The sequence below is a fragment of the Elgaria multicarinata genome, chromosome 15, assembly GCF_023053635.1.
Source record: "Elgaria multicarinata webbii isolate HBS135686 ecotype San Diego chromosome 15, rElgMul1.1.pri, whole genome shotgun sequence".
NCBI lineage: Eukaryota > Metazoa > Chordata > Lepidosauria > Squamata > Anguidae > Elgaria > Elgaria multicarinata.
Window position 1 is genome coordinate 14,117,664 of NC_086185.1, and position 22,951 is coordinate 14,140,614.

The 22,951-nt window shown below is 46.4% G+C and overlaps 1 protein-coding gene across 1 annotated transcript; it reads left to right on the forward strand.

The window, feature by feature from the left end:
* FAAH2 (fatty acid amide hydrolase 2) lies at positions 1-22,951 on the forward strand. The gene is made up of 11 exons (XM_063141883.1): positions 1-242; positions 4,189-4,271; positions 6,215-6,351; positions 9,557-9,766; positions 11,787-11,906; positions 13,400-13,535; positions 14,742-14,859; positions 16,293-16,412; positions 17,396-17,507; positions 20,319-20,513; positions 21,101-22,951. Exons 1-11 carry the CDS (start codon positions 6-8, stop codon positions 21,274-21,276), a joined length of 1,644 nt encoding a protein of 547 aa, XP_062997953.1. The 5' UTR covers positions 1-5; the 3' UTR covers positions 21,277-22,951.

Below are 22,951 nucleotides of genomic sequence, written 5' to 3' on the forward strand. Positions count from 1 at the left end.
GGGTCATGGCGCTGACGCGCGCGGAGCGTTGCGTGGTGCTGCTGCTGCGCTGCCTGTCGCGCGCCTTCCTCGCGGTCCTGAGCCTGGCGGCGCGCGCCTCCTCCTTCGCCTCAAGGAAGGCGGTGCCGGCGGCCTCCTCCTCCGGCGCCCCTCGCAAAGCCCTCCGCGCTGTCCCGCCGCCCGACCAGCCGCTGCTGCTCCTCTCCGCGCTAGAGCTGGCGCGGCGCATCCGCCGCAGGGAGGTAAGAGTCCGCAGAGGCCCTTGCTCCATCCCTGAGGGGGTTTTGAAGGGAGACCTCCCCCTCCCCCAGCCTCCGCAAAGGCTGCTGGGGATTGTAGTTCTTAGACCAGGAGAGCTCGAGGGCGGGGCGGAGAAGTGGTGCCCCCGCCTGTCTTCTCTGTGCCTTTGAGGCAGGCCTCAGACCGCCTTCTGAGTTGGTAAAACTGTTGGTAAAAGGGAGCGGGGTGTCCCCCTGAGCATGTGCAGAGTGACTGCATCGCGGTGCTGCGTGCTAATCCCTGCCTCCGCCTCTCTTCCCGCCCCATCCCCCAAATCCCCAAACTAATTCACTAATCAGTGGGTATGAATGCAGCGAGGGCTTAGTGTGTGTTAGGGTTTATAAGTAATGATAAATGCTCTTTACCTCTCCCCACCCCCGTGGGATTAAGGGGACTGCGAGCTAAGGTTTTCTTACAGTATGTATTTGTCATCCCTGAAGGCGTTAAATTAGTGCTGTGGTGGGAGGAAAATATGAGCCCTGTCGCAGCTGTGGCTTTCTTGTTCCTGTTGCGTAAAAAATTACTATCTTGCCCTTCCATCTCCTCCCTCCCAATTCCTCCTCCTTCAGTCTAGCAGAACCATCACAAGCCAAAAGAACAAACAAATACCTCCGATGCAAATCTTACCTTCGGCTATAGATAAGAAACAATATATTTTATTGCATCAGCTTCTGCAAACTGAATGGGAAGGGCAGCTAATCTCAGGTATATAGCGAGTAAAGTGCAAGTTACTTGTGGTGCTGTTGTATGTCGAACATATAGGCCGTAGCTAGACCTAAGGTTTATCCCAGGATCATCCTGGGTTCATCCCTGCTTGAGCACTGGATGCCCTGTGTGGCACTTAGATGAACAGGTTTGACCCCAGGACAATCCTGGGATAAACCTTAGGTCTAGCTACGGCCATAGCCTTCATATAAAGAACATAAGAGCCCTGCTGGATCAGACCAAGGGTCCATCTAGTCCAGCACTCTGTTCACACAGTGGCCAACCAGACATCGGCCAGGGACCAACAAGGCAGTGCAACAGCACCTTCCCACCCTCCCTGCCCCAGCAACTGGTGAACACAGGCTTAATGCCTTGAATACTGGAGATAGCACATAACCATCAGGGCTAGTAGCCACTGATAGCCTTCGTCTCCAGGAATTTTTCCAACCCCCTTTCAAAGCCATCCAAATGGGTGGCCATCACTACATCCTGTGGTAGTGAGTTCCATAATTTAACTATGTTAAATTATAGTTAATTTAACATAGTTAAATTACGTTAATTTAACTATGGCCGGCACCACTCCCTCTCTCAAGGAGGCATTTACAACCTCCTGGTCCCAGTCGTCGATCTCCTCCTTATTTGATGTAATGAGCCACGAGGGGCAAGGGGCAAGCACACAAGTGGTCAACCGGACTTGGCCAAGCACCTTGTCCACATCCTCGGGCCTTAATAACTGAAACTCATCCAATAAAACTGAACCGGACGGCGCTCTGAACGCCTCTACTAGTGGAGCTTCATTAAGTGTGGTGTCCAATTCATGACGAATCTGAGCGATTTTATCTTCAAAGTGCCGTGCAAACTCGTCACAGCGTGCTACTGAGGGTTCAACTATCTCACGCCCTGGCCCAGAGTGTATAAGGCCGCGAACCACTCGGAAAAGCTCCGCCAGACGACACTGAAAAGACGCAATGCTGGTGAAAAAGAACTGTCTCGTTGCCAACCTCACCTGCCACAGAGTAGGCTCGATAGTGAGCTCTAACCCGTGTTCGATCAGACCCAGCATGAGTTTTCCTCCACCTGCGTTCTAGCCATCTCCCCTCTTGCTTCATTGCCCTCAGCTCAGGTGTATACCAAGGAGCTGACCAGGCTCTGCTCAGAGGGAGAGGATGCTTGGGCGTGATTGTGTCAACCGCCGAGTCATCTCTGCATTCCACAGAGCGACCTGGGCTTCAACAGGAGCACCGGCCATATCAGCAGGAAAATCCCCCAGAGCCCTCTGGAATCCATTGGAGTCCATTAGCCTCCTGGGGCAGACCATTTTAATAGGCTCCCCCACCCTTGCAGAGGGGAAAGGCCACCGAGAGTCTAAACCTCAATAGGAAGTGATCTGACCATGACAAGGGGGTAGATGTTAGTTCCCCCACTTCCAGATCACCATCCTCCTGTCCAGTCGAGAAAACCAGATCAAGCGTGTGTCCTTTTACATGCGTTGGGCCAGTAACATGTTGAGACAGCCCCATGGTTGTCATGGCAGCCATGAAGTCCTGTGCCGCTCCGGATACAGCAGCCTTGGCATGGAAGTTGAGATCCCCCAGAACCACCATCCTGGGGGTCCTCAACACCAGGTCCGAGACAACCTCCGTCAGCTCAGGCAGGGAGACTGTTGGGCAGCGGGGTGGACGGTACACCAGCAGAATCCCTAATTGAAAGTCTGCAAGGGTGGTGCATGGTGGACCTCCGATGGAACAGTTTGGGGCCATCGCAGAGAAGGCCCTTTCCCCTTGTGGACACCCACCTGATTGCTCTCACAGGTGGGCAAATGAACAACAGCTACTACTTGTCCCTTGTGATTATTCAGGGGAGTGTATTCATTTCAGTACTCCGTACATATCCTCACATCCATCTCTCAGATGCTTATGTTAAACTAAACAATTTCGGACACCAGGCAAAAAGAAAAGTCGCTGAATCTCCTCACTTTAGTTGCTCTCTCCTGGGAAATACAAGTCTTACGTGGTAAAAATTAGAAATGGCTAGCCCATGTTAGACATTTCCTGAAGCTACCATGGGCTGAAATGTTTGTGTGAATTGACACTCTGTGAAAACAACATTGTGTTGGTAGCATGTTCAGTGTTAAACATCACATGTATGCTCCCGTGAACCCAGCCGAAGCTATTGTTAAATGTTGACTGTCAGCTCAGTATAATTTCCTTTGCAATTATTTTTGAGCTGAATGCCAGAGATGGTTTTGTGATGTAGGGAAGTTTTCAAAGTGGAGGGAAAGGATCCACAATGGTGGCTACTAGGAGGAGGGCTTTCTCTGCTGTGGCACCCCGGTTGTGGAACGAGCTCCCTAGAGAGGTTCTCTTGGCACCTACATTGTTTTCTTTTTTCTGTCGCTAGCTGAAGACCTTTTTATTTTCTCAGTATTTTAACACCTAATTTAACTAAAATTTAAACTTTGATGTTTTAATCTCATATTTTAATTTATATTAATTTTTCCCGTGTGGTTTTATTCTGGTTGTGCTTTTTATATTGTATTTTGTATTTGTGTTTTAAATTTGTTGGTTGTTTTTGTGAACCGCCCAGAGAGCTTCGGCTATTGGGCGGTATAAAAACGTAATAAATAAATAAATAATGGTGAGCAGGCGCCAATGGCCCAGAGCCAAGTTCTGCCTTTTCCTGCGATCTACTTCCATCATTTGAGGTCTCCCTCACCTTACACCTTGATGAGCATGTACTTTATTCTATTTATATATCACAGTGATGTAGATGCACTTCTTCCATTTATCTCTTCCACAACAACCTTGTTATTCAGGTAAGTCAGGCTGAAGTACAGGGGTTGGGCCAAGGTTCCTCTTTGTGGCTGTGTGGAGGACCTCCATACTCGGAGATAGTGTGCCACTGGATGCCAGTTACTGGCAAGCAACAGCCAGCAGCTGGGATGTGCTATTGACCTCTTGTCTTGCTTGTGGGCCACTTTGGGAAACAGAAAATCTCTTATGAGATTCAAACCTAGGTTTTCCTGGTCTGTGTCCAACACTCTGTTTACTAACGCCACATTGGCTTTTGACACTTACAAGCTTTTATAAAACAAAATATCTCAAAAATACTGCAAAGATGCTCTGCTCTATAGCCACTCTGAAAGCTAGCCAGGCATGCAAGACATGATTCCATGAAAACAGTCCAATTTCTGCTCTCTTGCAGGTAAAATGTATTGATGTCATTGAAACTTACATTGAGAGGATCAAGCAAGTCAACCCACTAATCAATGCAGTTGTCAAAGACAGGTGAGCCTCATAAATCCCAGAGTTTCTGTTCAACAAGTCTTTAGCAGGGAGGGGGAAGACAGGTAAGTGTGACAAGCTGCTTGAATTTCTTTGCTGCCCCAAGACGTTGATGTACTTTCTGTGCCCGAAGATTTCTTCCAAGTCCTCGCACGGTTATAATTTGCTACACGACCATAGCAAAAGAAACTAATTTGTAATTTGTTGAAATCCAAACAAAGGATGCTCTGGCCCTTTCAAAGTACTCCTTGGACTTTCTCACCCTTCACTGACCTTGTGTTCAGACTAACAACATGAGAGCTGACCTGCTTGATGAGAAGCAGGAAACAAGAGAATGAAGAGAGACTGAAAGAACTGGGCATGTTTAGCCTGGAGAAGAGAAGATTGAGGGGAGACATGATAGCACTCTTCAAATACTTAAAAGGTTGTCACACAGAGGAGGGCCAGGATCTCTTTGCCTTCATCCCAGAGTGCAGGACAAGGAATAATGGGCTCAAATTACGGGAAGCCAGATTCCGGCTGGACATCAGGAAAAACTTCCTGACTGTTAGAGCAGTACAACAATGGAACCAGTTACCTAGGGAGTTTGTGGGCTCTCCCACACTAGAGGCCTTTAAGAGGCAGCTGGACAACCATCCGTCAGGGATGCTTTAAGGTGGATTCCTGCATTGAGCAGGGGGTTGGACTAAATGGCCTTGTAGGCCCCTTCCAACTCTGCTATTCTATGAAAGAAGTTCTATTGAACCCAGAGTTCTGCCTCCCGACAGCGGCGATCAGATGCCCCTGGGTAGCCTGCAAGCAGGACATGATGAAGAAAACCATTCCCCATTTCTTTTGTCTCCAGCATTTCAACAGAAATAGAGGGCTTCTGAATGTGTCCGTTTCATTTATTTTCTCCTTCACCCCTGTCCCAGTTGATTTGCACTATTTTCAGAAGTCCCATGGCATTTACAGATTAGCAAGTGGTGGCTGAAAAGCTGATGTGCCTGTGAAGCCAAACTCATGCCATTTACCAGTTTCGGTACCTATTCTAGTTTTTAAAATAAACCCTTCCTCTGCTGAATTCTGTTAAAGTTGGGAGTGCTTGTGATAAGATGCACTTCACTTGTACGTCATAACATTCTTTTCCTGGTGAAGACTTTTAAAGCCATGGGTCCTTAGTTCTAGCCTGAGAACTGGCATGACATTGATTTGATTTGAGTTATTACATTTATATACCGCCCCATAGCCGAAGCTCTCTGGGTGGTTTACAAAAGTTAAAAACAATGAACATTAAAAAGTGTACAAAATTTTAAACTATCAAAAACATAAACAGTATAAAAACAACGGTATCCATTTAAAAAACAACCGTTCTGGGGTCCGTTAAAAAACAAACTTAGCATTGTTATATGCTGTTAAATGCCTGGGAAAAGAGAAAAGTCTTGACCTGGCGCCGAAAAGATAACAATGTTGGTGCCAGGCGAGCCTCATCGGGGAGATCATTCCATAATTGGGGGGCCACCACTGAGAAGGCCCTCTCCCTTGTTGCCATCCTCTGAGCTTCCCTCGGAGTAGGCACTCGGAGGAGGACCTTAGATGTTGGGCGCATTGTTGAGCACATTGCAGATGTGAGAAAAACCTGGGGACAGAACCCTGATTTTGTTAGTTTTGCTTGTCTAAGATCACGACCTCTGCTGCCGGATTGCTCTCTTTGCTGCTCAGCAAATGAGTCTGGAGGTGTTGCCAGGTTGTAGCACTGATGAAGCAAAGCAGTGTTTTCTCTCCCTCCATTTAGGCTACTTTTCTGAAGGGGTTCCTCTGGCTCACCACTGACTGCATCCAAGGTAGAAATTTAGGCAGTACAATGGAAACAGGACACTGAGCATCTTTGAGTGACAGTTTAGGGTCCAACTACAGGCTGACGAGTTTTATCTTTTTCTTCCTGCTCTTTCCCAACCGTCACTCAGGTTCGAAGCAGCCCTGCAGGAAGCTGAACAGGTCGACAAGCTGCTCTCTGAAGGGCATGATGATGAAGAGGCTCTGCAGGAAAAGTTCCCCTTCCTGGGGGTCCCTATCACCATCAAAGAGGCCTTTGCGCTGCATGGTGCGTGGTTTTGCGTTAGCTTTCCCTTCCTGCTCTTGAACTTCCAGTTGCAGCCTTTCCTTTTTGTTTTTGCTTGTTTAATTGAATTATTTCATAGATTTATACCCTGCCCTTCAACATCAATATTTCCAAAGTAACGTAGAATAGCAGATTACTCTAAGAGACAAGAGGAAGAATAAACAGTGGGTATGTTCACATCACTTGTGTTCACGCTAACTCCGTACCTGCTTCATAGTCCTCACTTCCTTGGCAAAACAAAACGGCACAAACTCTGCCCATTGTTCCGGTGCTATGAGTTGCAGCTTGTAGCTCAAACTCTGCAAGAACGCTAAACTTTTAACTTCAAAATCCTTATCTACCAAGCTACCAGCTTTGCAAACACCGAACACCAAACAGTAAGATTGTTTGAGTTAAGCTTATTTTATTTTATTAACTTATTTTCCCTCGGGTTAAAAGCTCAAAAGAGCATATTCTCGAGAATGAATCAGCTTTAATTATTCAACAAACTTCAGCTGAAGTAAACCGATCTGTAACTGTTCCAACAAAGAATTTAGAAGACAAACTAACAAACCAACAACCTCCTTGAAGTTTTAGCTTATCAGCGGTCTCTTTTAATAGTTTATCAGTGTGTCTGTACTGTCGAACTCTGCCCATTGGGAGAAAACACATTGAGCACCTGAATCATCTCTGTATCCCAGAGTTCCCTTGATACTAAGGTACCAAGAGGAGTTCCATCCAAAGCAGCTGGAAACTCCTCAAGGGCCCTCGAGAATCTTGATGCATCAGCCTTCCATGGGTTGGCCATTCCATGTTACCCATATCGCTTTGCCACCAGTGTTTTGGTCTGCATGACATGGCAGCCCATGGGTTAAACAACTCATGGGCTACTGTGCATGAGCCCATGAGCAGGAGAGAGCAGGTCTACTGCCTCCTCCGTGGCTGCCACTTCTACTTAACAATTTATTTATTTTATTTCTTTATTACATTTATATACCACTCCATAGCCGAAGCGCTCTGGGTGGTTTACAAAAGTTTACAAGAGGCAGCTGGACAACCATCTGTCAGGGATGCTTTAGGGTGGATTCCTGCATTGAGCAGGGGGTTGGACTCGATGGCCTTGTAGACCCTTTCCAACTCAGCTATTCTGTGATTCTAAAAACAGTAAACATTAAAAGTATACAAAATTTAAAACTATCAAAAACATAAAAACAACAGTATAAAAACAACAGTATCCATTTAAAAACAACAGTTCTGGGGTCTGTTAAAAAACAAACTAGCGTTTGTTCAAACTAACACATGTTCAGCTCCATCAAAGGTTGCTTAGGATGTTGTCCGTACCCAGAGTGCTTGGTTGTTTAGGGATTAAACTACCCAGTGGTTAACCTTGGCTTGTTGTTAGCCCACTCTCTCCTGCTTGTGCATGGCAGCCCATGGGTTGTTTAGCCCATGGACTGCTGTGTTGTTAGAACTGGCCCAGTCTCTCTCATCCTTTAGCCTGGTAGAAGTAACAAATAAAGAGAAGGGTTGCCTTGTATACCCTTCCTTGTTTCCTTCCACATGCTTGCCAGTTAGTCCCTGTCTAAGTACTATTCAAGAACCGAGTCTTCTTCACCTATGGTCTGACCAGTGTAGGGTGTTTCCCAAATAGGTTCCTTAGGTGTGGTATCCAATATGCATGTCCAGGCCAGAGAGACCTTTTGTCATGCTTGATTATTTAGTTATTAAATTTCTACTTGGCAAACATGAAGTCTAGTCAAGGCCTTGATTGGTTAGTCAGATCAGAAAAAAATGGATTGTTTGGCCCAAGATGGACCCCTCCAAGTCGTTTCTGTAGGCTACCTGGAATTTCGCTTCCAATCTAAACTTCAGCAGGAAGTGATCTGAACATTAGAAGAAAGTTAGAGAATTTTAGTTCTCTGTGCTTTTTCCGTCCTAATCTCCTTCTCACTTCTTCCTCTTCTTGTAGGAACACAGGGAGCTGCCGCATACTGAGATAGACCTTTGGTTCATCTAGCTCAGTATTGTCTACATTACTGGCAGCAGTATTGCAGGGTTTCAGACAGGGGTCGTTCCAAGCCCGACTGGAGATCCAGTGTTTGAGCCTGTGTGCACCAGTTGCTGGGGAACATGGGTGGGAGGGTGCTGTTGCACCATGTCCTGCTTGTTCATCCCTGGCTGATGGCTGGTTGGCCACTGTGCGAACAGAGTGCTGGATTAGATGGACCCTGGGTCTGATCCAGCAGGGCTCTTCTTATGTTCTTATGCCAATGATTCAATCTGGGACTTTTTGTTTTCCGTCTTCCTTCTCATATTCATAAGGCTATTTGTCATGTTGGATCCATCTGTTTTGTTTCAGGTGTTTTTCTTCATCAACGTTGTTAACCTATTTGCTGACAGTTAAGTGCTCAGATCTTTCTGCCTTTGGCTATCACTCATTTTAGCCTTTTAGCCCAAAGGGTTTGAATCCTGGCCATCTTAGCTTTTTTAAAGGTGGCTTTGATGTTTCAAGTGTACAGTGACAAATGTTGCATTTGTTCACAATTATAAACCTGAAAAGTGCAATGCAGAGCACACATGTAATTATCATTGAGATAAAATCTGCTCCTGTGCTACATAGTCTTGATGCAAACTATTACAATGCTTAACAAATGCTTTCCAGGTACTCCCAAAATTCCTTTTCCTATCTCCCATCTCCTCTGACAGATCCGCTTGCCAGGAAGCCAGGGCAGAGAAGCCAAGTCTTTGACCTTGGAGAGCGCAAACGCCCTGCTGAATCTCAAAGGGCGTGAGGGTGGGGCAGCGTCTCGTTCTTCATGAGGCACTCCCAGCATTTTATAGCAATTACCCAGGAACGGAAAGTAAGACTTTCCCAATAGAAGGAGTGCAACAGGAGGATTCCTTTCCACCACTCTTAACTGCCATATGTTTGTAGAAAACAAGATGGAAGGAGAGAAAAGAAATCTGAAATTCTGCCTTCTTGTTGCCTGGCATTAAATCACAGGGAAAAGGCAATCTGCAAAAACCTTGAAAGCAGCTCCACGCACGCTCCTGGGTTTCTGAAACCTGTTTCTGAGTCAACATGTGTAGATTTGCACTGTAACTGTTCTTAAATGCCTAAAGAGGGCTAGAAATTCGCTTAAGGCATGATCTTCGCCTCTGTGGAATCTTTGACTCATTTTCTCATTTGTTTCCTTCATCACGCTAGGGTTGCCCAACACTTCCGGACTGGTTGCCCGCCGCAATTTGATCTCCATGTCAGACGCCACAGTAGTGTCCCGGTTAAAGCAAGCTGGCACCATCCCACTGGGTGTGACCAACTGCAGTGAACTGTGCATGTGGTTTGAATCGAGCAACTATGTCTATGGACGGAGCAACAATGCGTATGACCTAGCGTGCATGGTAGGAGGCAGCTCGGGTGAGTGGCTTCTCCCTTTTTGTGACCCCAAACTTGACTAATCAAATGAAATGAAATGAAATTGATCTTGGCTAATAGATAGCTTTATCACACCAGCGTTATACTGTGCAATCACTGCGAATTGCGTGCAAAGGACTCGGAAGTTTTCCAGTTTATAATCTGCTTTAACTGTGAAGTACTCTCTTATTATTATTATTATTATTTATTTATTTATTTAGCACCATCAATGTACATGGTGCTGTACAGAGTAAAACAATAAATAGCAAGACCCTGCCGCATAGGCTTACATTCTAATAAAATCATAATAAAACAATAAGGAGGGGAAGAGAATGCACCAAACAGGCAGTATAAAAGTCAGAGCAAAATCAAGTTTTAAAAGCTTTAGGAAAAAGAAAAGTTTTTAGCTGAGCTTTAAAAGCTGCGATTGAACTTGTAGTTCTCAAATGTTGTGGAAGAGCGTTCCAGGCGTAAGGGGCAGCTGAAGAAAATGGACGAAGCCGAGCAAGGGAAGTAGAGACCCTTGGGCAGGTGAGAAACATGGCATCAGAGGAGCGAAGAGCACGGGCGGGGCAATAGTGTGGGATGAGAGAGGAAAGATAGGAAGGAGCTAGACAGTGAAAAGCTTTGTAGGTCAACAGGAGAAGTTTATATTGGATTCTGAGGTGAATTGGAAGCCAATGAAGAGATTTCAGAAGTGGAGTAATATGGTCAGAGCGGTGAGCCAAGAAGATGATCTTAGCAGCAGAGTGGTGAACAGAAACCAATGGACTGATGTGAGAAGAAGGAAGGCCAGTGAGAAGAAGGTTGCAGTAGTCCAACCGAGAAATAACATGCATCCTGCTTTAATTGTGCTATAAAGCCCAAAGACCCGACCTATTTCCCCCCTTAAACCCATTTCCTGGTATGTAAAGGATCTTAGGAGCGCTGCTGCCCAGGGTGTGATTTAGCTAGCAACAACAACGTCAATGATGACAGCTGAAAGCTGTAGGGGATAATTCGAGGGAAACAGGTTCGTGGGATGAAGCTAAGAGAGGTCTGCTAGGACTACCAACATCAAAAAGACATCGCAGCTATTCCGTCTTTCCCTCCCCAGCAGAGTTTTTGTGGAAAGAAAAAAGTCTGAAGAAGCAGTGACAAAACAGAGGCAGGTTACAAGTGGAAGACAATGTTGTCTAGACCCCCTGAAAATCTGTGAATAAGGCAGGGCTGTTGGACAATAACAACCTTGTCTAGCGGTACTCCCAAGCCTCCTGCGAGTGGTTATTGACAGGGGAGCTTGTGCAGGGGACCAGAGCTGAGCAAGAACCCGGGGTCATCCCATGAAACTGATTGGTGGGAGATCCAGGACAAATAGAAGGAAGTACTTCACCCAGCGCATAGTTAAATGATGGAACTCACTACCACAAGATGTAGTGATGTCCACCAATCTGGATGGCTTCAAAAGGGGGTTGGATAAATTCCTGGAGGCGAGGACTCTCAATGGCTACTAGCCCTGATGGTTGTGTGCTATCTCCAGTATTCGAGGCAATAAGCCTGTGTGCACCAGTTGCTGGGGAACATGGATGGGAGGGTGCTGTTGCACCATGTCCTGCTTGTTCTTCCCTGGTCGATGGCTGGTTGGCCACTGTGCGAACAGAGTGCTGGACTAGATGGACCCTTGGTCTGATCCAGCATCAGGGCACTTCTTATGTAAGAATACGTTGGGCACTGAAAATCTCTTTGAAACACGTTGTTTACTCTTAATACAGAGGAGGGGTTACACCGGAACGGTTTGGAAAGCCATCTGGAACAATTTCAAACTGTGTGCGTATAACCTCCGTGATTTCTGCAGTTGGGTTGGATCTGCATGTGTCTGAGGTTAAATAGTTGTACCGAGCAATGGCGTTGGTGCCACTGTGGAAGTTGTTTAGTCTTCTTTTGCACTGTGTGTGTGTGTGTATGCATGTCAGCCCAGAATAGTGTGTAAGCTATTTGGATCTGACTCTGGTCCAATCCAAGTGTGGTCTTTGCGTTTGTGCAGGAGGAGAAGGCTGCATCCTGGCAGCAGCTGGCTCCGTGATCGGTGTCGGCTCAGACATCGGGGGCAGCATCCGCATGCCTGCTTTCTTCAACGGAGTCTTTGGACACAAGCCCACCGCAGGTACTTGTTCTGGGCAAGTTAGCTTGGAGAACCAGTAAAAGACAGAGTACAGCGGAAAGACTTCCCTGATTGTCTTTCCAGCCTTGCCCAACATGGGGCCCTCCAGATGCGCTGGACTACAACTCCCACCAGCAAGGCCTGCTTGGGCGAGGCCTACTCCCACCAGCAAGGCCTGCTCCCACCAGCAAGGCCTGCTCCCACCAGCAAGGCCTACTTGGGCGAGGCCTGCTCCCACCAGCAAGGCCTGCTTGGACGCTGTGAAGTTGTAGTGCGACACATCTGCAGAGCACAATGTTGGGGAAGACTGCACTTACCTCTTAAGCATTAGGAGCTGTTTCCCTTAGTTCAAGCATGCTTATACTGAGTGCTTTAAATTGATCTGGACTTCAAGGCACCAGTCTGTGAATTCAGGCATCCATTTCAGGGTTCCTTTCCTGGAAGGTTTTGCCTTACTTCCGACGTCAGTTGGCATTTCTGTAGCGTGAGTCTGAAATAAATATTGTCCACCATTTTCTTTTGGAAAGTGTTGTTGTTGTTCAAAGTGCCTACAATTTCCAGCTGCCCACTTTCTGAAATGATTTTGTGAACTGCCCAGAGAACCACGGCTATAGAAATGTAATAAATAAATAATAAAAACAGGGGTCCAGAACTTCCGGCCCTCCGGGCTTCCCCATCCAGCCTCCAGGGTTCTCCAGATGCCCACACCCCCTTCCTCTGAGCCTGCCCCCTTCCCCCCTATTCTTTGATGGCTTCTTGGCTTTTCTGCAGTTCTCCCCACCCCCCTATTCTAAAAGGCTGAAACACCTCTCCCAAGAATTAATGACTGGCAGTGAGCATTTTAAGCTAAAACAGGTTGGCATTTTTTAGTATTTTAGCCCTGCCTTCCCCCCTTTGATTCAGCCCTCTTTTTTCTTTGGCCCCTGTCACCACTGCAGCTCACTCCCCCCCCCCCCACCGGAGCGCTTCTCCAAAACGAAATCCAGCCCATCAGCTGAAAGAGCTTCAACAGCCCTCTGAATAAAGATGCTCCTTGCCTACAGACTCACATGAAATAGGCACAATGCAAGAGTGAAAAGGAATGAGGAGGGGAAAAGAGAGCAAATGTTGGAGCCCCTGCACCTTGTCTAGTCAATGGATAGGGATGGGGGCAGGTTGGTCGCCCATTTGCCACGACCTTCCTGGGAAGGGGGTGGGGGTGGGGGTGGCAGCCTCACAGTGGCTCTAGGTCTCCAGGACAGCGACAGAACGTGCATCTCTTCTGTTCTGCAATCCCAGGGTTACTGTCACTTGTAGCCGAAAAGTTCTTTCTGGTAGAAAATGGGTTCGGGTTGTGATTTGGACCTCCTAGTAGCCTTGACCACAAAGGCTGTTCTTCTTTTTGTGTGCGATGCCATGTGACTCCTACCCACGACAACCAACACCAAACTGGAGGCCTGCGATTTGTCATGCAAAGTTAAAACTCTGAGCCTCTGTGTGCTTGTGTGTTCATGCAGGTGTGGTGCCCAACGATGGCCAATTCCCCAATGCCATCGGTATTCGGACCAACTACCTGTGCACTGGTCCCATGTGCCGTTACGCAGAGGACCTGGACCCCATGTTGAGGGTCATGGCTGGACCAAACATAGCAAAGTAGGTGGCTTGTGTTGCTTCCGATGTGTAACGTCGCTCTGTGGCCAATCCAGGGTCAACCCAGGGGTGGCGCCTGGTGGAAGGTGAGCAGAGATTGGGTGCCTTCCACCAAGAAGAGGGCGGGGGCAACTGTGGCGTTACACCCCACAAGTCAATTCCAAATGTATGTCTGCGGTTTGTAAGTCTGCGGTTTTTAGAATGTTGGCCTGAGTGGGCGGAGTTAGAATGTCTTGGGAGCGGGGAGGAGTGATATATAAGGGAATGACGGAGGGGATTGAGAGATCTTTTCAGGGAGACTTGTTAGGGACTCTTAGAGTCTTTAGTGCTCTCTGTGTTTATGGTACTTAAGTTCTGGGAAATTTGAGGGTCAGTGTAGTGAGTGGTGTCTTTAGGGTGTGGTGTGCCCGTAGTGGATGTATATTAATCAATACTGAGAATAAAGAAAGTTCAAGAGTGATTGTGTGAGAAAAAGGAAAGCGCAAATGTGAATGAGTGACCGGATTGTATGAAAGGTTTCAAAAAGGTTTTTAAATTTTGTTATTTGAAACAAAGCTTGTGAACTTTTAAAAATAAATTTTGATTGTTTTGTTTTTAAAACTACCGCAAAAATCCCACGTGTCTGTTTGGCATTTATCATCTTAAGTTTACACATTTAACACCCACATTCACCTAAGCAGATATAACTCACAGCGCATTATATATATTAAAAATTCTTCTCCATTTTAAACCCCTTTCTCCACATAGTTTGGAGGAAGGTGGGTTTTATCCTTTGCCTCAGGCATATCAAGTGGTGGTGCTTGGCTTGAGCAGGGAGTAGCCTCGGCCGGGTCTGGTGTTCAGAGCCTGTGTCGTGGCAGCAACTCCCAGACCTGGATGGTGGCCCAGAAACCCTGTGCTCCCTCCTTGGCGTCGGGATTACCTGATGCCACCCCGGGTGAGGGAAAGTGTGGGGTTGAAGTGGGAGGCGGTGCCAGCCCAGCGCCGCGGAGACAGCCCACTTCTCATTTATTCATCTTGTACGTCCTTCTAAAAAAGTAGACTAACTTTGACTGTTTAGTACAAATTATAGGCCCCAAGCCTGACATTTCAGAGTTGGCCTGGGCCAAAGTTCACTGTTTGAACTTGAGTTTGTGTCCCCTCCAGAGGGTGATAAGACAGAGTGCTCTTCGCAGCCAACTTGTTGCTCTCTTATCCCTTTCTTGTCAGGTTGAAGCTGGATGAAAAGGTATCCTTGGAGAATCTAAAATTCTATTCTATGGAGCATGATGGGGGGTCTGTCTTTGTTTCCCGTATGGACAAAGAGCTTCTTCAGGCTCATCGAAAGGTAAGGAAGTTACATCTGCTGCGTAAAAAAACTTGTGTGCCATCACAAGCTTTGCATGCGGAAGGTCCCATGTTCAATCCCAGGCATGTCCATGGATGGACGGGAGAGACTCCTGTTTGAAACCCTGGAGAACTAATTAATGAACACAATACTGAGCTAAATGGGTGGGTGGCCTGAAGGCATCTTCTTAAGAGAGGGTTCATTTGGGGACAGGATACCATGGTTACTGGGACACATCGGCTGTATATCTACCCCATATCTTGTCACTGTATGATTGTACTTTCAAAATGGCAGATTTACGGGATACTGTGATCCTTAAATTAAGGGGCATTTATTTACGCTGCGACACTGTTGGAAATGGAGCAAACTTGTGTTGTCAACTTGACAGTCTATTAGCATTCAAGAAAGCTATTAAGACTGATCTCTTCCGGCAGGCTTGTCCAGTGGAATTTTAGGATGTTGTAACAATGTATATTACGTTTGAATTTAGTTTTATGTGTTTATATTTACTGATGTTCCCCGCCTCAATCAAAATGGAGAGGTTGGAAATAAATAAATGTATTATTATTATTATTATTATTATTATTATTATTATTACTACTACTACTACTACTACTACTACTACCCAGTGATTCCATGCCTACCTTCCACCCAATAAAACTTTATTTATTTATTTATTTATTTATTTATTTATTTATTACATTTCTATACCGCCCAATAGCCGGAGCTCTCTGGGCAGTTCACAACTTTGCAGGTGGGGTCTCTATATCCTTTCACCTGGAGCACAGTACTCTTCAGTAGCAGTAGTTTTTATGTTTGGTCAACTGTGGATCACTAAGTGGACCGCTGAAAGACTCTATTATATTCCGCGGCATATAAATCTTATAAATAAATGAGGAGTCGTATCAGATTATGTACACACATATGTAAATCATTCCCCAGCTGCTCTGGAGCTTGAATTTAGGAGGTGACCGACCCTGGGCCTGTTTAGACAACATACTAAGCCATGTTTAAGCCACTAACCCTTTTGCAATAAATGGTTAGTGAGCATGTTTAAACCATGGTTATGTAGCCACCGTGGTTAGGAATGGTAAGCCCAACACACAAAGTCATGGTTCACACGAAACAGTAAGCCATAGTATTTATCTCAAAATGCTTAACCACAGTGGTTTAGCGTGTTGTCTGAAGAGGGTCGTTGCTAATCGCTTCTAACTCCAACACAATTATGGTAATACTGGTTTGCTATCCTTTGGCTCTCTATGTGGAATCTTTAAAATAATTCATTTCTCCCCAAATTATTGCAGGCTCTTGGATGGCCTTTGGCCAACAAATCTTCCACTTCTCCTTTAATAACGTTTTCTGTAAAAGGGCAGGACATGATCAGATGGCTCTTATCTTATTCCCTTTTTTTCTTTTTTGTTCTTACATTTAAGGTGGTAAAGCACCTTGAGACTGAACTGGGGATTCAAGTTCAGAATGCGGCCATTCGCAAAATGAAATATTCCTTCCAGATCTGGTCTGTCATGATGACTTCCAAGGACAGTGATGTGCAGGTGTGTAAAATGGCATGACCCCACTTGCAACAGCAAGACTGTATTCCCATAGTGTTGTTGAGGGGGGAGAGATTTACGTCAGTGGTTTTTCACACTTGCTACCTTCATGGAACCCTTTCCATATTACTTTAAGTCAGTGTGGAAAGGATTCTACATTGGTTGTCTACTAAGGAAGCCTTGTGGACTTCTAAAAAGCAACAACCATGGGACGTGCTGAAGGATGTTCATGCAAAGTGTTGTACAGGCCTGTTGGATAAAAGGAAGTACTTTGACAGATAAAAGGAAGTACTTTGACAGATAGAAAGAAGTTCTTTACACAGCGCATAGTTAAACTGTGGAATTCGCTACCACAAGATGTGGTGACGGCCACCAATTTGGATGTCTTTAAAAGGGGGTTGGATATATTCCTGGAGGAGAAGGCTATCAATGGCTACTAGTCCAGATAGCTATGTGCTCCCTCCAGTACAGAGGCAGTAAGCCTATATACAATGATTGCTGGAGACTATGGATGGGAGGATGCTGTGTTGCACTCATGTCCTGCTTGTGGGTCAACCGTTGGTTGGCCATTGTGTGAACAGATGCTGGACTGTTGGCCTGACTGAGCATGTTATGTTCTCCTCCTCATCTCACATAAAGCAAGAATGCTGCCTAGAACACAGCCCTCCTGTGAATGCACCGCATTGCAGGGAAAATCAGTAGTGATGGGCAAACTGTCTTTCAGGGATCGTCTCATTGAAGTCTCTCTTACTAGACTTCCACAGAACTTCAAGGTTCCCTAGAACATCCTCTGAAGAAGTATTCACTTAGATCTGTTAGCATCTTGTTCCCACTATGGGAGGAGAACTGTGCTCTGTAAAGTGAGAAAAGAGATTTGGTGCAGACTGCTGCCTTATGTTAAATGCTAGCGATGGACAGAGCAGATGAAAGCAGGAATCGTTCCAGGATGCTCTCCATCAATACTTCTTCATGCATATTGTTTACAGGCCAATCAGACGTTCACAGATATGCTTGGGGACCATGGAAAACCCGTGTGGCCGTCATGGGAGTTGTTGAAATGGATGATGGGAAAGTCTTCACACACCATTCCAGCCATCGGTAACATCTTGCTTCTCAACTTGTAGACTTGCTTCTGAGATTTGGAGACAGTTATCAACTGCCGGACATTTTTTTTTAACTACCGTATTTCTTCGATTCTAAGACGCCATCGATTCTAAGACGCACCCCATTTTTAGAGATGTTTATTTGGGAAAAAAGGGCATCTTAGAATCAAAGAAATACTTCCCTCACCGCCCAGCCAACCTCCTCCCCTTCCCTCTGCGCTTTCTTCTAATGGTTGTGTCCTTTTCTTTTTTCCCTCTGTGAGAGAAGAAACCGCCGTTTGCGCGGGAAGAAGGGGGTGTGTGTTGAAACAAAGAGTAAACAATGTTTTCGGGCGGGGGGAGAGAGGAGAAGGCGCGATTAAGGGGCTAAAACGCTTAACTCTCCAGTCCCGCTCTTTACTTGTCTGTGCACCAGGGGACGACGACACGCGAGTAAGTCCCATGGAAATCGATGGGACTTACGAATAAATTTGACTAACAAAAAACCAGGCGCTTACCCTCCCAGCTCCTCCTCGCTCGCATGGCTCGAGGCTGCTGCAGGAGCTTCCTCTTTTCCTCTTACCGTATTGCTTCGATTCTAAGACGCCATCGATTCTAAGACGCACTCCATTTTTAGAGCTGTTTATTTAGGGGAAAAAGTGTGTCTTAGAATCGAAGAAATACGGTATTAGTTTTGGCCAAGCTGTTGGTGGTTGCCTGGTAACTAAAGTTGGGTTGGTACTATTTTTCATGTCATAATGTTTGGGACCATAAGGTGGCACCAGATATTTGGCAGTAAGAAGGTAATGCTGACAGTCTAGGTCAAGATTGGGCCATTCCCCCAAAACGAAAACAAAACAAGCACAAAATAGCTCTACGTTTGGACAGTGTTGCTTGTTTGCAAGCTAAATTTGTCGAAGCGCTACTGAGCTTTGGAGCAGTTTGCCACTTAATTTTGGTGGCAGATATATGAACTTGTTGATGTTGATGATGATGATGATGATGATGATAATAATAATAATAATAATAATAACAACGACATGTCCATCTAGGAAAACCGCCACAAGCAAGAAAAGTGATATTATTATTATTATTATTATTATTATTATTATTATTATTATTATTATTATTATTATTATTTGTATCCCGCCTTTTGCCCAATGCTGGGCCTCAAGGCGGCCTTACAAAGTTTAAAATATACATGCGGGGAGGGGGAGGGAAACAAAACCATAAACAATTAAAAAATACACAACAAAATTATAAGACATTAACATAGATGGAGGGCTGGATTATTCGTCAAAGGCCTGCTTGAACAAAAAAGTTTTAGCCTGCTTCCGAAAGCCCATCAAGGAGGGAGCCAGCCTAGCTTCCCTGGGAAGAGAGTTCCAGAGCACTGGAGCAGCCACCGAGAAGGCCCTCTCCCATGGTCCCACCAAGCGTGCCTGTGAAGAAGGTGGGACTGAAAGAAGGGCTTCTCCAGAAGATCTCAAAGCACGGGCAGGCTCATAAGGGAGAATACGTTCTTTCAAATAACCTGGACCCGAACCATATAGTAATAATAAAAAAATATACACCACTGGCCAAGGAAGTTAAAGAGCTATGGCAACAGGAAAAGGTTACAATTATTCCGTTAGTCACACCAGTCACTGGCATCACATCATTATTATTTTTTTACAGAAAACCTTCAGAAACTGGGCGTACCAAAATACATCCAGACCAACATCCAGAAAGCGGTCATACTTAAAACATGTTCAATAGTCAGGGAATTCCTGAATGAGTAAAAGGCAGCATGGCTTGGCAAAGCCTGTCATGTCCATCTAGAAAAACTGCCGTGAGTGAGAAAAGAGAGAGAATAATAATTAATAAAATAATATCAGCCACTGGCATCACATCAAAAGACGATATAGAAAACCTTCAGTTCAGAAACTGGGCCTTCCAAAATACGTCCACACCAACATTCACAAAACAGTCATGCTGAAAACATGTTCAGTAGTCGGGGAATTTCTGAATTAGTAAAAGACAAAGGCAAAGCCTGTCATGTCCATCTAGAACAGCCTTCCTCAACCTGGGGCGCTCCAGATGTGTTGGACTGCAACTCCCAGAATGCCCCAGCTGGGGCATTCTGGGAGGTGCAGTCCAACACATCTGGAGCGCCCCAGGTTGAGGAAGGCTGATCTAGAAAAACACGAGCAAGGAAAGAGATGATGATGATGATGATGATAATTCCCCCCTCCTGGTGAAGCTTGTGGGGGAGACTGGGGGCGAAATTGCCCCCAACCGGACCTCTCACAGTTGCCCATCCCTGCTCTAGGCTCTCCTTCATAAGGGGTCCAATCATCCTACTCAAATCGTATAACTAAATACTCATTTGGGAGTGAGAAGCAGCAGCTGCATGAACAAAGCAAGCAGGAAAGCTGCACTTCTGACACGCACCAAGAGTGGCTTTCAAACCCTTGTGTACGAAGTCTTCACAAATAGATTCCATTCTGCATGCCCAGGGCCTGCACTACCGTTAGGCCAACTAGGCAGCCGCCTAGGGCGCAGACCTCAGAGGGGTGCATTACTGCCCTTTAAGGGTCACAGTTTTATACAGATTAGCTGTTTTAAGGGAAAAAAAACATAATAAAAGGAAAATAGTTCAGAAACTCTTCTTGAACAGCTGAATCGAAGTTGGCAATTTTGGTGTGTGCGTGTGTGCGCAAATAGCTCGCCTTGCCTAGGGTGCAAAACAGTCTGGCACCGGCCCTGTACATGCCACAGCTTGCTCCAGAAACAACTGTTTGCCTTTAACCTGCCTATGTCTCTGCGCTCTTCTTTTCTCTCTTAGGACTAGGACTAGCTGAGAGGTTTATGAACTACAACCCCAAGGCGGCCACTAAGGTAGCAAGCATGGCACAGAGTCTGCAGACTGAGATGGTGAATTTACTGGGGAATGATGGGATCCTCTTATACCCTTCACACCCCATGGTAGCTCCCAAGCACCATGCTCCCCTGGGAATGCCTTTCAATTTTGCCTATACTGGTAAGAAATTCCTATTATTCTTATTATTTAATACAGTAGCATCTATGGGCGCATTTGGATTTCTTAACATGTAGTAGAGTGTGGTCTTTCCCATGGGTGTATGCACATGCACCTACCCGCCCCGCCCCCCCATACAACATGATAGGTGGGTTTGCATGTCACAGTAAGCCACCCTGATAATAAGCCACCATGGGTTGGTTGTCGTTTGCTAACTCGATAAACGATTGGGCGCTGTGGGCTTGTTTTCCCCCTCGGTCCTCCCACGACCTCCTGCAATGTATTCCAGGCACCATTGCAGCAGAACTCGTTTTCCACAGCCCCCCTATGTCAGCCCCCTTCCTGCGATGGATCTGCTGGGGTTACAGGCTCCCAAGGGAAACTCCCCCTGCTGCCCTCCTTCCTGCATTAGATCATCACTTGGAATTAATTTTCTGAGCCCTTCTGAATGTAGTACATGTTTGCAAACTTGTTTTGGGGGGGCCTTTGAGCTGAGTTAGCTTGATAAAAGTAATATGGTGATGTGTATTTTTGAAATGTTCTGTATGCTTTTGAGTCACTTAATTTGCCTGTTACTTGTTCCCTCTTAGCCATCTTCAACATACTGGGATTACCGGTGACCCAGTGTCCACTGGGCTTGAGCGAGGAAGGCCTTCCTCTGGGCATCCAGGTGGTGGCAGGACCCCACAATGACCACTTGACTCTGGCCATGGCGCGGTACTTGGAGAAGGCATTCGGAGGCTGGGTTCCCCCTGGCACATCCTAGTGCGACTCACCTGGGATCAACAGAAGCATAAAGACCGATGCCGTCCGCGATGTCCAGCGGCAGGCGACAGCGTCTGAAACTGCAAGGGCTCCTGTACGCCTCTCCCCTTGCAACCCAAAGCAACTTGGATGGGGTGATGATCCCGTCCGCCACATTAGGTGCTCCCTCCCATGAGGCCACAGCAACCGAGTGCAGCGTCAGCTGCTCGTTTGGCCGTGTCCCTCTCCAATTTCAAGATGACATGAGAACCTCAGGTGGGAGGATGCTCTCTGCTTTCTCAGGGAAATCTGGGCTTTTGGGGAGCTCGGACTGGACACAATCATGTTGTTTGCTGTGGGAGAGAGAGGGCAGTTCTTGTTTTTATCCTGATTAGGCCATTGGTAGACTAGGGCGCAAGGTTCCCTGCTTCCATTATTTGTGTTGCTTCCAGAGCAGACTGAGGACATCAGAGGGAAGTGTTGGAAACTTCTTCCCCTTTTAAAATGTCTTTGGGGTGCTTGGGGTCCCCATCATCTTGATGATTTGCACAAAACACGGGGAACGGTGCTGGGCAAGGAACTCCCATCACAGCCTCTTCATGGACCCCTGCTCAAGTTTGGCTTCGAGCTCCCAGCCCTGGCTCTTCCTTTTGGCTGGTGGCGGGAGATGCTTGGGCCAGCTTTTTGCCCGGTGAAAGGCAAACCTGGGACAGCTTGGGAGGCACGATGAATCAAGTATTTCCCCCCCACGTACCTTCCTCTCCTGTCCTGTTGGGGCATGCCTTGTAGCTGTGAGACCCAAACCATGCTTCGTATTGGAGAGGCTTCCTCACCCCACCCCGCCGCTGATTGAGCCTGGCTTCATTGCACACAATCCATTTGAGGAAGTCCATTGAAAAACGACAATCAACTCTCATGGACCAAATAAACCAAAATGTATGCTATTTCACTTGGGACATAAAGAGAACCTAATGTGTGTGTTTTAGGAGCAGAGGGCAGAGGGCACTGAGGAGAGGTGAGGGAGGGATGGCGGCGCCACTAGCAAGATCCCCGAGGCGTGGCTGGGGTTTTCGCTGCTCTTGCTGGGCGGCTCGACAGCCATTCTCGACAGCCCATGACGAAGTCGCCCTGCTAGGTTCGGAAGTCACGTGAAGCCACTCCGTGTATGAACAACCCAACAACTCGTTCTGGGTTCTCAGGATGACTTGTTTGTGAAAACAAGCCACGCTGCAGGAACCACACCAGGTTTGCACAACACAACAGCCCAACATGGCTGATCTGCCATGGTGGGTTATCGTGTTGTGACACAGACATGTGCGTGTGTGTGTACACACCTGTATGGGCAATATAGCTCTGCCCCTGCCACTTCCAAACAAGCGTACAATCATTCCAAATTCTCATGGAATAGTTCTAGTAACATAAAGAGAACCTAATGTGTCTGTAGCGTTGTTGTTTTTCTTCATTTCTAACTGCAGGCACCTTTGCCCAGAATCTAATGCTGTTCGTTGTTGTGAGGCAAGGTGCGAACATGTGCTTGTACTGTGGGGATGATAGTGTAACGGGACAAACGGAATCTGTAATGATGTTCTCCAAAAGCTAGATCTAAAGGAAAGTCTCAAGAGGCAATTGCAGGGCATTTTGCACAGGTGAAGCATCCCCACGGCTTGTGTCTTTAAAAATAAACATTCAGCACTTTA

Bases quoted from the DNA above. Each gene is read 5' to 3' on its own strand.
- FAAH2 (XM_063141883.1), top strand. From the start codon at position 6: ATGGCGCTGACGCGCGCGGAGCGTTGCGTGGTGCTGCTGCTGCGCTGC. The intron at 13,536-14,741 runs GTAGGTGGCTTG...CTTTCTTGTCAG, and splicing joins GCTGGACCAAACATAGCAAA to GTTGAAGCTGGATGAAAAGG. The intron at 16,413-17,395 runs GTGTGTAAAATG...TATTGTTTACAG, and splicing joins CCAAGGACAGTGATGTGCAG to GCCAATCAGACGTTCACAGA.